Source organism: Cucumis sativus, chromosome 1 (genome assembly GCF_000004075.3).
Source record: "Cucumis sativus cultivar 9930 chromosome 1, Cucumber_9930_V3, whole genome shotgun sequence".
Classification (NCBI taxonomy): domain Eukaryota; kingdom Viridiplantae; phylum Streptophyta; class Magnoliopsida; order Cucurbitales; family Cucurbitaceae; genus Cucumis; species Cucumis sativus.
In genome coordinates, this window is record NC_026655.2 from 8,277,551 (window position 1) to 8,296,847 (window position 19,297).

The following is a 19,297-nucleotide window of genomic DNA, read 5'->3' on the forward strand; positions in this document are numbered from 1 at the left end:
GCTTTGTTTATTTTATACTAACAATGTTTATACTCAAGTAAAAAATTACCATAAAAAAACTATTGAACGATATGAACTAATTTCATAAAGAAATATACCTTTCGAATCTTTTTTAAAAGATATATTTTTTAACTTGAAAATAATCTCATGTTATCTTGAAATTATCTCGAAAGGTAAATACATAAACATAATATATATATATATATATATATATATATATATATATATATATATATATATATATATATATATATATAATTGATTTCCAACAACAAAATATAAATAAAATTAATAAACTTTTTCAAGACAATATAATATCAATTAGACAAAAAAAGTGTGCAATTCGAGCACGTTCTTCATTTATTTTCATTTCACGAATTGAACGATCATGTTCTCCGTTAATGTCTCCATGATTTGATCTTTCACAGATGTTAAGACGGAGTAGATTTGACTTAAAGAAGAATATTTGCAAACCCTATAAAAATATGTATATGAACACATTGAAAAATATTCAAAATAAAGAAACAAAAAGAACCAAGTGAAAATAGTTAGGAAAAATGAATTTAAAAATAAAGGAAGAAAAATAGATATTTGAGAGAAATTCGTATTAAACACCAGATAAACATTTTTCTAAAATTTGGTTTAATCTCATTTTTAAAATGTTAAATAAATAAATACACATATTTAAAATTCAATGTTATTTTTAATTATAGTTTTTCTATTGTCAATCTTGCTATGACATATATGGTTTATAGAATAGTTATAAATAACTTTTAATATGTCTAAATTGAACCACCCATTAATGTTATTTTAATAAATACACCCATTAAATTGAACCATATGTGTCATAGCAAGATTGACATGCCCGAATCGATTTGTTTGGGGTCATGACAACACCAAGAAATTGGGGCAAGCTAAGGAAACCTAATATAAGTCAACTCCAAGGTTAAAACGTAAAGGAGTTGCCTCAAATTACTAAAATCAATCCTTATAATTGAGTTTAGATTGTATATTGTTGTCGAAAAAAATCCTTCATATACCATGTTCAATAAAAATCTTCAAATTGGTATATAGAAAGGAATTTTATATACGTTATCAAGCTAGCTTAAAATGATTTAGCTCATAACTTCATTCTAAGCATTGACTTCTATGTATTAAAGAAAACGAACTATGTGAACAATGTAACTTATATGTAAGTCATTTATGTGTGATGTCTTGCCCACCATGCATTTAATAAACTTTCAACTTTTTTGTAAACTTGTAACCTTCCATTATTCAACGTAAATCTATTTTTTCAACTTTCAATAAAATTAACTATATTTTTAGTCTTTTGGATTCTTGTTTTAAGATTTTGTTAGCATTAAGAATCACATTGTTACTTAAATATTGTTGTGTTTATATCGATTTCAACACGAGTTTATATATGTATATAGTTTAATTGATTAAAGTCTATGATATATTTTTCTTAAAGATTAAAAAGGGTTGAAATTCTTACTCTTATTAGCCTAAAGACCTTAGAGAATAGCTCATCTTCATTATTAAGGGTGTGCAAGTGGACAATATATCTTAAACCATAATCTTTTGCAACCTACTCTTATTTTTATTTGTTTAGTATTTGGCCAATTTTTATTGAATCACATGCATGATGCTACATAATTATTACTCATTTCTTCAATTTACATATTTAAAGTCAACATAATCAACCTTTATGTATAATTAATGACAATAATTTACTAAAGTAAAAACCAAAAATAATTAAGACAAATTAAACCAAAGTGAATTTTAGTTGATCCACCATGTTCATGAATAATAGCCTTTCTTTTTTTAAAAGGTTGAAAGCTAGATCCTTCATCATCCTACTCATTGTACAACTTAAATCATTGAACTCCTATTTAATTTCATTCTTACTCCATTCAAAAATCCACTAATTACATCAATAAAATTACTTTTCTCTTAAAAATCTATACAATACATGGTTAATTTCGAGGAATGTATATATAATATATTACATCATTGATGTACGTTCAAATAATATGTTTGTTGAGTTAACAAGTATTTGTGATCTTTCTCAAAAAAATGCTATTGATTGTCTACCTTAGCGTTGATCTCTTACCAGTTACAACAGCTACCATGGAGAGAACATTTTCTGCTATGAACATTATAAAGACTCGAATGTGCAATCGAATGGAAGACCAATGGATGAATGATATATTGTCTTGTGACATATATTGAGAGAGATTTATTTGATAAGATAGATAATGAAGTTATTATGTATCGATTTCAAAACATGAAATCTCGTAGAGGACAATTGTGATGTTCAAAAGTAAGTACATTTATTAATCTTTAGAACCACTAATTTATAAATTATTTTGACTAAACTATAAAGTCTCATTTCCATAAATTTTCTGGATAATATGCATGTGAGTGAGGACATGAGAACAAGATATGATAATTAGTTTATGGAAACAACTTTCACTCTTAAAAAAATTGATGACCGGAAAAGATTCAATCAACTCAATATTACTTGAATTATTTGAGTTCGGTTGAACTCAAATAAATGAAAAATCAATGAATTGAGTAATTCCAATAAAAGCTTAAAATAACGATGCAATTGACCCAACTGAATTGTTTCATTAATGTATGTGGTTGATTCATTATTTCTAGTACTACAACCTATAATATTTCATTTCTTCACATTTTAAATATTTATTAAATTAATAAATTATTTAATGTCGTATGGAAGAATCAATAGATGTAGTGTGCATTATCGTAGTACTAAATTTTTTTTCTTTTAGTGAATATAACTTTATTTACTTCTAATACATCTAAATTGCAAATCTTAATTTAGGTATTCTTTTTAAAATAGAAAAAAAAAAACTTAAATAATGATCCAAATAACTTAACCTCAAACCAACACATATGTTTCGTTCGAGTAAAAGAAACTTGAATCAATCTCGACCCTTGGAAAACTCTAAAAAATAATGTCAATAGTACCGTAGTAAGTATATGAATGTAGGTAATATGTACTCCACCAAAGTTTTCTTTAATATTAGTGAATCACAGTTTATATATATTAAATCATAATGATATATGTAACACCCAACGATATATGTGTGTGTATATATAGAGGAGTATAAATAAATAGGTATTTTGAAAGGAACGGCATTGAAATTCCAAATTCTCAACTACACGGCGCCTAAGAGGAAAAGCCTTCACCAAGAACTACTGGTGGCAGAGCCCAAGCCAGAGCTTTCATTTCAAACACTTCTTCACACTCGTTCAAAGAAAAGTCTTACTCCACACATCATTTTTATTTTTCTCTCTTCCAATTCCTCAACAAATTTCACGATCACCTCTCTCTCTCTCTCTTCGATCAAATCGCTCTTCTTCCTTGTTTTCGCTTTTGATTTCTTCAGTTTCTATTTCTTCTTCTTCTCATCGTTTTAATGGCCGCCGCAGCCTTAGATCCTTCCTCTCTCCAATTCACCTCTACTTGGGCTGTAGCTGCTGTTTGTTTCTTCTTCATCTCCCTCTCTTTATTCCTCGAACATTTAATTCATCTCCTCTCCAATGTAACTTATCTCTAAATCTCTACTTCTTAATTTAATTTAATTCAATTTTACTCTCCACAGATTTCAATTCCATTTTCATTTTGTGTAGTGGTTGAAGCGGAAGAGGAAAGCAGCATTGTTCGAAGCGGTAGAGAAGCTAAAATCAGGTTGGTACAAACGATGATCATTTTACGATTTCCACAAAGAAATTCTGAAATCTCGAAAATTATTTCAAAGAGGATTAATGTAAAAATTTGGCTCATCATCGGTGCTGTTCAGTATTGATGCTTCTAGGGTTCATGTCGCTAACTCTGACGGTAACTCAACAACCTGTATCTAAGATTTGTATTCCGAATAGCGTGGCGTATACGATGCTTCCGTGCCAGAGAGAAATACAGATCACGGCGAGTAAGAATTTGGAGATGGATAAATTCCAATCAAACCAGTCGTTTTCATGGTTGCCGGAGAAAGTTGAGAGCAGTAGTAGTAACAGCGATTCTTCTTCTTCTTCTTCATCTTCATCTTCGGATTACTGTACTGCGAAGGTAAGGAGGATGAGAGAAGTGAAAGAGTGAAAGGCGAGTTGAGTGAGTGAACTCGGTTGAAATTAAATGGTGATGAATTTTGTGGTGGTGATGCAGGGGAAAGCGTCACTGATGTCGCAAGGTGGAATGAATCAACTCAACAATTTCATATTTGTGTTGGCTGTTATGCAGATTCTCTACAGTGTTCTCACCATGGCATTGGGAAGAGCTAAGGTCTTTTCTCTCTCAATCTCATATTTATTTATTTGATTTCACTCCCTTACCTCCTCAACTAATTTCATTTTACTTTTTCAACTTTTATTATCTATTCTATTTAGGTTTTGCGTAACTATTCTCTTTTTTTAGCTGTTTCTTTGGTTCTATTTTTTATTTTTTATCTTTTTTGTTAAATTCTAAAAACAAAAACGGGACCTTAAAAATTATTTCTTCAACCACAGAATAACCATGAGTGACAAGTATATATACTACTATATTAATGTGGGTAGGATTTGAATCCAGTCGTGTAAATTTGAGACTATCATTTCCCAAGTAAGTATTAATTAGATTGAAAAATAATATTACAAGAACTAAAATAATTATTTTCAAATTTAGAAAAATTTTCAAAAATATAAAATTTTACAACATATTTAGGTCTATAATAAATTCTATCACTTATATATATTAATAAAATACTTGGACTTTGATTCTTTAAAAAAAAATAATTGAAATTTTACTTTTGTGTGTAATATAAGGATTAGGGTGTAGTTAATGATTGTATGATATATTATTATTATATTTATCTATTTTAATTTATTTGTTAAATCTAAATATTTTTAATGTAAAAAGTTATTTTTATCTCTCAAACCTCTACTTTTAATTCTAAACTTTAACATGTTTAGATGATGTTTTAGTTCAAAAGTTTGATTTTCCTTTCCCATTGAATTTTAAATATATACATATATTTCTTCTCATATGCATTATATTATAAAGAATACCCTTTAAAAACTATTAAAAATAATATAATGTTAGATAAATGATCCAAACATGTGTGATCTCTATTAAACGAAAATAATTAAAACTTCATATATAAGTTGGTGGTTAGAGTATGTTTCCTTTTTATTTCTTTCTTTCCTTCTAAGTACAGTCAGTTCATGATATTATTAAAATAGATAATAATTCTAGAACAATTTTTAAAAAATCTATTAGTCAATAATACGTTGTGTTTAAATATAGGTATATTCTTCCAAACAAACAAACAAAATAATAACAATAATAATAATAGTAGAGTAAAAAAGACTTGGAGGTATGATGTTGACTTTCTTTGAATGTATCCAATTATTTGTCACACTACAAAATTCTAGAATCCTTCAAAACGGCAGCTACCAGTGTCGTTTTGTGTGCTTAATAAACTTTATTTTGTTAGGGTAATAAATCAAACTTTATTGTCAAACTACCCAAGTCAACAGTCAACGACTTTTGAGTATTCAATTAAATGTAGGGTGTGACAATATATATTTGAATTTTCCAATATAGCTATCAATTTATTTACTGTTGCTATGATTGTCGATTGTCATAATGTATTGACTTTGTACCCCAAATAAAACTGAAAATAAAACTTTTATATATATACTTAAGATGATTGTAAATTTGGGTTTTTTTTCTTCCTTTTTTTAGTATTAATTTTTCAAAAAATGTAGACATTTCAACTTTGCTGACTGATTCTATTTCAAAAAATACATATATAATATATAGTCAATATCATCAATGTTTATTTCTATTTATATATAAATATATATATGTGTGTGTGTATATCTTAATGTTTTATCATCAAATACAACATGATTTTATTATTAGTGTCTCTCTTTCATGATGATTGTATTTTATTTTGAGAAAAATGAACTAAAATCATCATTGTTGTTATAATTTGGATTTTGCTTTTAGATACTGTCTTCCAATAAAATTAAAAAAATTAATTTTACGTTTTTCTGGTTAAAAATATTTTTGATAGATTTGAAGACATTAATTGCAACTTGGAAGCGTTTTTTAGTTTGGTTTCATTAGCCGAAAAGTATTAATCGTTGAATTGGACTGGAACATTTAATGAACTTTTATTTTCCCACTTTTTGAATGAAATTTAAACAGATGAGGCGTTGGAAAGCTTGGGAGGAAGAAACTAATACGTTGGATTATCAAGTGGCCAATGGTAATCCATATTCTTCCCAATTTTCTTTTACTCTTTTGGTATCCATTAAACTGGTGTTCTTTTTTTACTCTATTTATTTATTATTCAATTTTTCCTTTTACTTCTTTGTTTGAGTCTCATTTTGAAAATCTTGAAATTTTAACGTAAAATTAAAACAAAACTTAAATAACTTAAATTCTATAAGTTCAAATTTTATAACTAAACTCAACACATATAAATTAAAACTAAACTCAAAACATAAAAAATCTCATAAGAACTAACTATTGTTTTGAAAGCTTTCAAATAAAATTTGACCCAAAATTCAAGATCAGAAATATTTTTTCTTCTCTATTTTCTTACCTAATTGAAAACTTATTCTCTATTAACACCCACATAGTTTATTTTTCGGTTATTAATTTATTTATTAAGTTTAATACGTAAGTATGAACTTTTATAATTTAGTATAGGTCTAAGACTTATAAGAGGTTGGTTCGAGTTCCCTTCAATTAATTTATGTTCTTTATAAAATATTATATATATAACTTAAATAATACATATAAGAAGCTAGCGTATTAGTGAAATTTATAAGCTAGTCTAATAGTAAAACTGTTTCTAAATTTTCTCTAAACATTTAAGGAGGTCCAAGTTAACACCGTTAAGCCAAACTAAAGTTATAAATAATGTTTTCAACCAATTGATTGATGTTTTCACGATCAAATTAATTTTTTCTCTAATTTTAATATAATCTTTTTGTCAAGTTTAAATAACAATAATGGGAAATTAAAATGGTATCATATATACATGATGCTACTTTTTGACTTTCACACATAGACAACGAGTCTTCTAAAAACAAATAAATAGACTATGAGTTTTTTTTTTTTCTTTTTTTCTTTTTTTCCTTTTCAAATAGCTAGGTTTATTTATAGATATGGTTTTTAGTTAATTAGGTGGGATTCTGAATGACAAGTATATTCGTATATCTTTTTAGTTAGATAATAAATTCATTTTTTAAGGTCAGAATGAAAGTAAAATACATTGTTATATATAGGTGTTAAAATTATATATATACTACAATTATAATTGTTATCCTCAATTTAATTTAGAATTAACTTTTGAAACATTTTATGACCTTCCAGCCGAGGTAGGAGGTTTTTGATCCTCATTAGTCATCCCACAATTATCATACTCAAAAAAAAAAAAAAAAAGTGAAGATTAGATTTATATTAAGTGTGTTATTAGGAATATATTAATCTCTAAGCTCCAACAACATTATAAAAATAAGTGTTAATTAACCACCATGAGTTATATATGGTCAGAATCACCCTGAGTTATGAACATAATGCGTGTTTGATTTGGTGAAATTAAAGTTTGTAAATGTTTATCACAAGATTAATTTCAAAAGTCAATAAATTAATAACTATTTCAATTCAATTAGAAATAGCAAATTGGGTAACTGCCCACATTAATTACCATATTAAATTAAAACCTAGTTGTACGAACACCCTTTGTTTTGGGTTTTCATTTATGTAGTAAAAAAATTGTTATACTGATTTCCACGATTTTCATTTTCATTTTAATTATACTCTTAAAATGTTTATTTTAGTTTTTATATTCCTCTCAATTTTTTGTTTTCGTCCTTCAACTTTCAAAACCTTCATTTCATTCAATTTGAATGGATATTGAAGATTCAAATCTTCCTAATTTCAACTTGGTTTTACCTAAACTCGAAAGAAAAACAATGATTTTGGTTGTATCTTTGAAATGATTAGATCCAAATCGTTTTAGACTGACAAGGCAAACGACATTTGGACGTCGGCACATCAGTTCCTGTGCAACACCATCATTTCTTCTTTGGAGTGTAAGTTCATCTTTCGTTTTTATGCATATAATAATTCTTTGTGTTTTGTTTCTATTTCTTTAATTTTAAAGTGGTCTTATTCATTCTTGTACTTTAGTTTATGTAGTAGTAATCTTTGTTTATTATTTCAATTCGCATGTACATTATACCATGTTGTTAATTTACATCTACAAAGCTACATAAAGACACTTTTTTCCAATCCGAAAATAAGAAATATATTCGTTAATTTTTTTTAACTAAATAACTAAAACAAATTAATGTAATTCTGGGTAGGATGATCATTTTGTTTTTTTTTTGTTTTCTGAAATAGTTTATAAACTCTATAGTAAGAAATTGTGAAAAGAGAAACGTAAATACATATTTATAAATTATACTATAGAAATAAATTTGTAATTTTAAAACTAGGTATAGTTGAAATCAAGGATAATGAATCAATATAATATAGGGAGTAATTGATTTACTTCTATTTATCAATCTCAATTGTTCCTATTACAAAATTAATTTGGTTATTGTCACTCGTTAATACTTGAATGAGGCTTATTGAAATTAACAAGCTTTAATGTCAAAGAAAAATAAACCCTATTTACTCTAGTAGTAATGATCCTTATATATATTTATTGAAGATTATGCTTAAAGTTTAAAATAATTTAGTTTCCACATTTTTAGTTGTCTTACTGAAATTAATTGACATGCATTTCTTATCCAGAAGTTAGATGTTCCATTCATCTATCTAAATTTGTTGTTAAAAATGAATTTGAAATTAATTTGGATTGAAAAATGTACAGATATGCTTCTTCAGACAGTTCTTTCGTTCTGTAGCCAAAGTTGACTACTTGACCCTTCGCCATGGTTTCATCTCGGTTAGTAAATACTGACAAAATCTAGCACATCAGTTTTATTGTATAATTTAGATTTCATTAATTATTGAATCATTAATTCCCAACATTGTTTTCATATATATATAGACTGTGTTTGAATTATTTTTTTTTTAATAGACTCATGTACCTGGAAACACTTCCTTCAACTTCCAAAAGTACATTGAAAGATCATTACACGATGATTTCAAAGTCGTCGTTGGCATCAGGTAAACTAATTAATCTTAGAGTCTTTAAACTTTTCCACAGTATTTGGGACAAGGAGAGTAGAATAGTGAGAGTAAGAATTGTGAAGTCGGGAGAATCGTAAATCTTCGACGCCCTAGTGTAAGGAGTTGATCATAAGAAGTAAAATTAATGTTTTTTTTTTTGTTAACTTCTCGAGCCAAACAAAGAGTGGAATTCATAATCTCATATTTTCATACTCATGCTTGCTTTGGACGACCAAACACACCCATAATAGTAAAAGAAGATAAATAGTAAAAGTAACATTTGAGTATCAAAATTTAGTCTCTTAACTTTGAATTGATTTAATTGTAATGTAAAGAAATATAATATATGTTAATATATTTTTAAAATTTATAGAAAAAACGTTTAGATCGATAACATAGACTCTTTTAAAAAATGAACAATTAAATAGTAGACTTAAATTTAATATTTATTGAAAATATAGGGAAATGAAATTGTAGAAATGAAAAATATAGAGACTAAAATTTAACCAACTTCAAGTATAAGAACCAAAATGGTATTTTAACTAAAAGATGTAAGAAAAAACAAGTTTATAATCTAGTTTTTACTTATTCTTAAGTTTCAAAATGTTGGACAGTTTTAGTTCTTAAGTTCCCAATTTGGTTTCAACTTAGTCTTTATAACTTAAAATGTTGTACTTATTTTACTTTTTAGATTTGTGTTTTTATTTCAATTTAGTCTTTAGATTTCAATTATTTAGTTTAGATTGGCACATGAGAATCTCACATGGAAGTGGTAGAAAAACTTTACAAATTAATTTGAGATTTGATATAAGAATAAAGAATATTTTCAAATAGACAACTGTTGTGGAAGATGATTGTATGTTAAAAAAAGAAAATAAAAAAATCATAATAATGATAATGAATTACACAAATATTTGAGATGAAACTTTACGTTTACTTAACATTTGAACTCATAATAAATAATAATAATACCTTAGACTAATTAAATAATTTTAGATTTTCTCTTTTTAACTTGATCTTCTCTTACATATATATAATGACAGTCCTTTCATGTGGCTCATAGTTGTCATCTTCATTCTAGTGGATGTACATGGTGAGTTTTTCTTGATCCCCATTAATTTAAAAAGCTTTAGCATTTTTATTTAATTCTAATGTGTAAAATACAAGTATATATTAGTTCATTTCACTTAAAATTGGCTAAACGAAAGTTATATTATATGACTGTGAATAGGCTGGAATGCATATCTCTGGGTGTCTTTCCTTCCACTCATTGTAAGTTGAAAATACCCTAAACTATATATGCATAATTATTTTAAACGACAAAATTGATAAAACTATTTACAAATATAACAAATGTTATTGTCTATTTATAATAGATGGTGATAGACATTGATATAGTTTGCTATATATTAGTGTTTATCATTGACATTTTGTTATATTTATAATTATTTTGATTCACCTTGCTAAATTAGAAAATATCTCATATAAATGTCCAAGAAAAAATACCACTATCCAACTTAAAGTATTAAAATTAGTGTTCAGTCTAACCAGAACTTAGGTTAAAATCGTTCGTTTTAATTAGTCCATATAATACTCATCCCCATAAATGTATCTTAAAATCAAGGTGAATAAGAAGGATATTTTTTATTTTATTTTTTGGGTAAATGTAGATAGTGTTGGCTCTTGGAACAAAGTTTGAAGTAATAGTAGCAAGGCTTGCCCTTCAACTTCAAAACAAGACAGTTGTGGTCAAAGGAGCTCCCATGGTTGAACCAAGTGATGAACTCTTTTGGTTTAATCACCCTAAATTTGTTCTCACCCTTCTTCATTTCACTTTGTTTATGGTAAGTTTTCGCATATCCCTAAATTCCTTTTGTCTTCTTTTACTCTAAGAAATGGCTCTCTCCTAGTGTTAATTAAAAGTGTATTTAACGGTTTAGAAAGTCATTTCAAACTTATCTTTTCCTTACTACTTGTTCATCTAATTGATTTTCTCTTTTTTCTTTTTTCAGAATGCCTTCGAATTTTCATTTTTCATCTGGGTTACGGTAAAAATTTTCATCCTTTTTTATTTGCATATTTCTTTTCCTTTGGTTCAACTACAAAGTTTGGTCTTATTGTATAAGTGTATTATACTTTATATAGTAATAAATTTTGAAAGTCATGTCTAATTAAGTCCATAATGTTTCAAATTGTGTCTTCATGGATTATTACATATAAAATTAAAATATCAAAGTTTTAGTTAATATAAACTTTAAAATTATGTAATAAACATGAGTGAGGATTGAAATAAACTATACATTCTCAAAATTTCACATATTTATTAGACATAAAAATATAGTTCAATAACCCCGTTTTAAACAGTAATTAAATGAACTTGATTTAATCTCTTTATACTATTTACTTGCAGCTACAATATGGGATAAATTCTTGCTACCATGAAAACTTGGTGGTCATCATCATTAGAGTGGTCTTAGCGTAAGTATATCATTCAACAATTTCTTTAACTAATACTATATGCCTATGTGTACAATGATTTGATGGTTTGCTTAATTTTAACTTCGTGTTATCTAATTTAACTTATAAAAATCAATTTTCAAGTAAAAATACATAAATATCAATTTTTTATAAAAAAAATCAAACCATAGATGATCAATGATCTTTTGATCGTTAACACGCTTCTATATGTCATTTACACTATTTTCGATGACAAATATAAAGAGATGATGGTCACTAAAAATGAGTTCATTTTTAATGACACAAATGAAATGTCAATAACATTTTTATTATTTCATTCTTACTTATATGAATTACAAGCTTTGATATAATGTGAAAGGAAGCTTATTTATTTATTTAACTATTGTAGAGTCACAGTCCAAGTTTTGTGTAGCTACATTACTCTGCCTCTCTATGCTCTTGTCACACAGGTAAAATACATTGTGACTTCCAATTATTTTTCAACCTAAATAAGTAGATTATAACCTGGGTGATAAAGTTTTTGAGATTATACACCTTTTTGTTTTTGTTTTTTCTTTTGTAAAATCATCAGATGGGGTCACAGTTCAAAGCTGCAGCATTAGAAGAACACACAGCCAAAGCCATAAAGAAATGGCACAAAGATGTGAAACATAAGAGAAAGAAGCCTTCCCATCACCATGACCTTGACTCAAACCAGCACCAAGAAGGCTCATCACACTCCGTCTCCGAGCACCCATCGTCTCGAGTTTTTGAGGGTAGTAGCCGAACCCTAAATTCGGATCAAGAGATCATGAGCTCTTCTCATCATAGAGCTCTCTCTTTTGCTGAGCTCAACGGTGTTAGTATTACTGAGTGTGATGAGATTGTTGAAGAAAAACTCAGAGATTCTGTAGTAACAAAAGGTGAATCTGCAGTTTCAAATAAGGTAATGGAGATAGAAATAGGAGAGATTAGTGAAATTCATGAAGAAACAATTACCTTAAGTACTCCTCAAAATGAAAGACGAATTTCCTAGATTTTGGATTGAGCTCTTGTCATTGATTTCATGTAAAAACTTTTGATCTCTTTGCTGTAAAAACATTGTCCCACCTGATGAATATATATATATATATATGATCATACATTTGATTATAATTAAATTTATAATGTGTAGTGAAGGATGCTATAAAGTGAAATAATTTTGCTTGTATTGCATTTTTTTTGTTCTTTGAGACATGATTCTAGGGACTTGTTGAAGGGCCTACAATCAAATACCATTATAGTATATATCGATCAAAAACTATCAATATTGGGATAGTTTAGACAAGCTAAATTCCTAAATCAACCAAGTGCAGAATGATTAGTAATGCATAAAAATAAAGAGCAAATATTAAAAGAAAATAACATGGGTAAAATGGATCTAGCTTAGGCGAACTTGAATTCACTCAATTGCTCAATGGATCACGAGACACTAGATGTGTCATTCTATCTTGTAAAGAAAAGGGACTCTCCAACTATCTTCACAAAGATAGTTTCATACATGATTATTTCCCTATCTAACTGACGTGAGACTTTGATTGCATTTCCAACAATTCGATCATATAAAGGATCAATCTTTGTTAGATTGAACCAACCAATTATGTTCAAGTTACGTAATTGGTGGGATACATAACAAAATAATTAACTTGTATGGCCTAAATTAATAACATAATTAGTTTAATTCCAAACTCTAATTATAAAATGTATGTTAACCACTTGCAACAACTAACTAATTAATCTAATATATAAAATATATCCTAATCTTACTAGGTGATTTGAATAAGACAATTATTACGCATCCAAAACCGCATTTAGATGTGTTTACTTCTTCTCCTTCTATCTCCAACTTAGCTTTGCTTGGTTAACTTATCCTTCAATTCCAATAACTTACCAAAAGCCAACAAGAGTTTAGCTCACCTAATATTGAATATGCACCTGAGAATCGAGAACACTCTTGGGTTCAATTCCTCCACAGTTCGTACTAATTTTTTTTACCAAAACTCCAACAGAAACTTCAAATTAGATCGAAACAACCGATTAAACGATATTTCATGTACAAATTTAACACGTATAAAAGTTGAATTTGTAGCTTCTTAACAACTTAATTGAGTTAAATTTGACCAAATATCTCAATTTTGTATTTATTTAATTTTAATTCTTATTTTGAAAAGTTAGAGAGTTGTTAAACCTATAATTAGCAACTTGTTTGTTTACGTGTAGCTGAATGAGTATCAAGAATTCTCCCACGAGATCCAAGTATTTTAAGATCGTATCCTATCAAAATTAGTCTTTGCATCATGCTGAGAAGTTAATTGTAGTGTGTTTACAACTCGACAACCTATTAACGCCTCCGATACATGTTGGGGTCATTAATTTCAATTCCTTAAGTTTTGTTATACCATTGTTTTGTATATAGTGTGTATGTTGTATCCAATTGAAACGTGATCACTTTACTGGTAGTTCTTATATATCAACACCCCAACATAAAGTAAGAAAAGAGTAGTGATGAAAAAATAAATATATAGGAATAAGAAACATTCACTTAGATTAGATGTGCAATGGGATGGTGAATCGGTGATGATGTTTGTTTCTCACAAAATCTAATATTAAAAATCACTCAAACTTTATTGAAAAGAAAAAGAAAAACCCTGGAGAGTGAAGACTATGGGGTTTTAGTGCTATTTCGGGGACTCATTGTTGAAGCTCAAGAACATGTTGGTGAAATCTTCCCCAATGTCATCGTAGTATAATCGAATCTCTATTTCCGTTGCAAAACCCTAGTTCTAAATTTCAAATTCCGACCCATAACGCAATGGAAGCTACTCAAAATGGCAGAAGACCCGATAGCTCTTCTCCTCCGAAGCCCTTCAAGTTCTCGGCTTATCAAAACCCGGCTCTATCCGCCGCTCTCACCGCCAACAGCGTCCAACCTTCGAAGTACACCTTCCTCGGCATCTTTTTCCTTTCCTCCGTATCTGCATCTGCCTTTCTTAGTATTCTTTCCTGGTACACTTCTACTCCACCTTCCTTTTATGTGATTTTAAATTTCTTGAACATTGTGATCTTCGTTTTCTGTATATGGCTTTATTTTGTATGGATTGTGAACCTTCTCGTTAGTTCTGATTTCTTGGAGCTTCAAGGTCACAGTGCTGTTCAAGAAAGGTTGTAGCTTTTCGTTAGTTTTGAACGGGGCCTTTTGAGAACGTTGTCTTAAAGTAGTGCTTGGGAAATGGAATTCGTTTGTAGATATTGTCTTATGAGCTGGGTTTTTTTTTTCAGTTAACTGAAGCTAAGGCTAATTTTTTTTTTGTTCTTCCTTGAATTAATGAAGGGAAAATGCGATTGTTGGCAATTTGAAGCTCAAGAACTTCCCTGAAGAGGCAGCCTGTAAGTTACTGTGATTATTCTCATTTGTTTATGTCTGCTTTGAGCTTGAGCTTGAGCTACTACCTTGAACATTTTTGGCTGGATTGATTTTTTTTATAAACCTTCTTTTCTATTCTTCAGATTTGTCTGCCAAGGCTGCACAGATTGTGGTAGGCTCAATCTTTTTGGGAACGGTATTAGCCTTTATCAAGGCACTATCCTTGTATAGAAAAAGATTTAGCGGTGTTGTGTCTGTTATATCAGCTAAAGGAACCAAGGAACAAACACCCCTTTCCAAGCGTCAACTGGGGCTTATGGGATTAAAACCAAAGGTTGACAATGGGACATCTGAAAAGGCTGTAAAGCCTCCAAAATCTAAACCTTACTCATCGCCTTCTTCTTCTGATATTCTTGTTCCACTTCATCATTCAATTGGCAATTTTAGTTATTCATCTCAAAAAAACATAGATAAGTCTAACTCTGCCAGTGGAAGTAAAGTGCAGTCTTTTGCAACACCTTCAACATCCCCAGGTTCTGCATCTTCGTTGTATCTTGTCTCTGGAGTGGCCTCACCACTGCCTTCTGCTCAGAGTTCATCAGGACGGGATTCAGTGGTGCATACCCCATGGTCAAGCAAGCGAGTGTCCACTCTAAAAGAAATTACATCTGAAGAAGACTTTGAACGATTCCTTACTGAAGTAGATGAAAAGTTAACCGAGTCTTCAGGAAAATTAGCAACTCCACCCCCCACCATGGGCAGTGTGGGTATAGCCAGTCCCAGTACTGTGGCTAATTCAGCTAATACTTCTGGAACTACCAGAAGTACTCCCTTGAGGCCTGTAAGGATGTCACCGAGTTCACAGAAATTCACCACTCCTCCTAAGAAAGTAGAGGGTGATGATCCCTCCCCAATGTCTATGGAGGAAATGGTTGAAGCTTTCAAGCATTTGGGAGTATATCCTCAAATTGAAGAATGGCGTGATCGTCTCAGGCAGTGGTTTTCTTCCACTTTGCTTAGTCCTCTTGTAGAAAAGATTGAAACCAGTCATGTTCATGTATGGTTGTTCTGCAGTCTACTTTGTGCTTTACTAATTAGCTTTCATTTGCAACACCTGAAATTTCAATTGTTTTCTATAAGTCAAATCTACAGTATTTAGGAACTCTATATTGGGCAAGTTAGCTTATCGATGATCAAGTTGTTGGTGTAACTATAGATTATACATCACAGAAAATAAATTGTTCCATTATAGTACAGGCTAAATTATATTTATAGGTTATAGCACATGAACAATTTATTTTTTTAGTGTCTCGTTTTGTACTTCATTTTTAGCACCCTCAGTGCATTCATCAGAGAGGAGTTGTGTGGAAGCAATACATGTGAACATAAGATTTATTCCTCTTTTGTTCCTTGCATATCTTCGTTTTATGATTTATATGTGCAAACTTCAAGCTGGGCTGATTTATTAACTGTGTTTGAGAGCGATATTTGCTTAGTTGCATGAGGAGTTTCAAATTTGAAATCTAATTATAATAATATTGGTAGGTTACACATCCTTTGTGCCTTATTAGATAACTTGGTTTTTTAAGGTAAAAGAAGCGGCTGCTAAACTCGGTGTCTCAATTACTATAAGTCCTGTAGGCGACTCCACAGGATCCCTTCCCATTGCATCTTTGGTTGACAGGACTAATGAATGGCAACCAACATTGACCCTTGATGAAGATGGACTCCTCCACCAGTTACGAGCAACTCTCATGCAATCCATAGATGCCTCTACTAGTAAGACTTTCCATCATTTTGTTCAGAAAATGATCATTGATTTGCGCTTTTTTTTCATTAGTGACGTCAAAGGAAAGCTTGCTTTTCTACTGAAATAATAATAATGATTGTTTTGCTTACGATCATCTACCTCCAATGCAGTCAAGATGCCTCTGGCAAATACACCACTGTCCCCTCAGCAGAACCCCTTAATTCCGACCATGCAAGAGTGTGTCGATGCCATTGCAGAGCACCAGAAACTCCTTGCTTTGATGAAGGGTGAATGGGTCAAAGGCTTACTGCCGCAAAGCAGTATTCGAGCAGATTATACAGTACAAAGAATCAAAGGTGGGCATAGGCTGTTGATGATTGATTTATTATGTTTTCCAGTTTCCCGCTTTGTTATTGGTCTCTCCAGAATTGGAAGATGAATAGATTTTAGTTAAAACAATTAACTGACTTTCACACCAATGCCTTTGTGAATTGTACAGAGCTTTCTGAAGGGACGTGCTTGAAGAATTACGAGTATCTTGGTACTGGAGAGGTTTATGATAAGAAAAGCAAGAAGTGGACACTTGAGCTTCCAACCGATTCTCACTTACTCTTGTATTTATTCTGTGCTTTCCTAGAGCATCCAAAGTGGATGTTACATCTGGATCCTTCAATCTATGCCGGGGCTCAGTCTAGTAAAAATCCTTTGTTCTTGGGGATTTCTTCCTCCGAAAGAACGCTTTCCCGAGAAGTATATAGCAATTATATATGGTGTTCCTTCTGTTATTCACCCTGGAGCTTGCATACTGGCCGTTGGAAGGAAAAATCCTCCAGTTTTTTCTTTGTATTGGGATAAAAAGCTTCAGTTTTCCCTTCAGGTTGTTTGCCCTTAAGCATGTTATTTCTTGTCCAATGTCATGAATTCGAAACTATCTCAACTACTAAATTTTTTTTGTTACTATTAGGATAAAAATAACTGTTCTGATCTTAATTTTCAGGGAAGAACAGCATTGTGGGATGCCATATTGCTTCTGTGTCACAGAGTCAAGATCGGATATGGCGGGGTTATTCGGGGAATGCAGCTTGGTTCATCTTCACTAAGAATCCTTCCAGTTTTGAATTCAGAGCCTGTAGACTGAGTGAGCATCTGCGTTTTTGCTTCCAATAGTATTTTTATTGCATTAACTCACTAAGCTGTTACATGAGACACCACAAACTCTGCTTGTGCAACAATTTTGCTCCTTTGTACAACATGTATTCTGGGGAAATTGCTTACTGAAAGCCTCTAACTTTAGTTTCATAGCTCGAATGTTCATGTATCCTAATCTGAGTTCTTCAATAGTTGTACTGACCACAAATTCACAACCATGATGAGAATTTGTCACAAACCACCATTTTAGAATTGTCCTTGGCTGGCTGTATCATTGTAGTTTATAGGTTAACAGTGTATTGAACTTTGGGTTTCAGTGAGCCATTTTAAAGCTGAGCAGTGCTTTTTGCTCTTAAAATTGCTTTTAGTTATTTATTTATTTATTTTGAACCGGCTTTTAATTTATTAATGATACATGTTTGAGTATATATGTACAATGTTCTCAAAAAAACCCAAAACCATCCGATGAAAATAACAAGTAGCTTTGTGATCCATTGATGAAATCGAAGTGCTAGTGTTCTATTTGGGTCATCGTTTTAGCACAGATTGGAATTGCCGAGCTCACTATATTACATGCAATTGGGCATGAGAAGCAGTTCATACTATTAATTAATTGCTTGGTTTAATTGTGTAATTCATTCTATTATCTCCTCACAGCATTTGGCTATGTCACCGTCATCGTCATCGCTTTACAATTATACTTGAATTCTGATAAATTACTTCACGATCCACGACACCAACTATTTTGCCCCTTTGTAATTTGTAGAAGGGAACCTTTTATCTTTCAATTATTGCATACTCATTCAAATGAACTTCTGATTTTATGCAGTCGTCAGTACTTACCCAAAGTGCAAACTTCCTATCTTGGCTGTAAGATCTTCAGGCGATCTGACAAATGAACATCCACGAGTAGATACAACTTACGAATAAATGTCTACTTTCTATATTCCCACGAGAATGCTTTATATCACTATTTATAAAGCTTTTCAAGCATGATTTCAAATAATGGCAAATCAGAGAATCACATTGTTACTTTTCAGCTCCTAAATCGATTGGATGGAGATGCAAAGCTTATGGCGTTCGTACACTTGATGCTATGGTTAAAATGACTTGGAAGATCCATCGTCTGAACAAGATTTTTAAAGATGGAAGGCTGAAGCTCACTTTCCTCCTAGGCTGTGGGGTGGTGATTTTACTTAAACCCCCAATAAGCTATTTTCATGAAGTTCCGTAGGAACTTGATATCAACTATCTGATACTTACTATTGTCAGGTATTTGACATTGATATTCTTTTATCGTTAGTTATTAAAAGAGCTCATGCCAAAACTTCATGTT

At 30.3% G+C, this 19,297-nt stretch overlaps 2 protein-coding genes across 2 annotated transcripts; both read left to right on the forward strand.

Moving 5' to 3' along the window:
• Positions 1 to 3,108: 3,108 nt before the first annotated feature.
• On the forward strand, positions 3,109 to 12,823 carry LOC101221560 (MLO-like protein 3). The gene is made up of 15 exons (XM_011655253.2): positions 3,109 to 3,572; positions 3,661 to 3,718; positions 3,831 to 4,096; positions 4,193 to 4,309; positions 6,218 to 6,278; positions 8,027 to 8,115; positions 8,901 to 8,975; positions 9,111 to 9,199; positions 10,246 to 10,295; positions 10,434 to 10,474; positions 10,873 to 11,046; positions 11,215 to 11,250; positions 11,613 to 11,680; positions 12,069 to 12,129; positions 12,252 to 12,823. The coding sequence occupies exons 1-15, from the start codon at positions 3,447 to 3,449 to the stop codon at positions 12,693 to 12,695; spliced, it is 1,755 nt and encodes a 584-aa protein (XP_011653555.1). The 5' UTR covers positions 3,109 to 3,446; the 3' UTR covers positions 12,696 to 12,823.
• A 1,409-nt stretch (positions 12,824 to 14,232) lies between these two features.
• Positions 14,233 to 18,321, forward strand: LOC101214417 (transmembrane protein 209). Its single transcript, XM_004147218.3, is given in 8 exon segments — positions 14,233 to 14,704; positions 15,030 to 15,085; positions 15,206 to 16,119; positions 16,652 to 16,841; positions 16,983 to 17,168; positions 17,312 to 17,532; positions 17,534 to 17,689; positions 17,810 to 18,321. Coding segments are annotated over 8 exon segments (2,058 nt in total). The 5' UTR covers positions 14,233 to 14,510; the 3' UTR covers positions 17,951 to 18,321.
• Positions 18,322 to 19,297: the final 976 nt, after the last annotated feature.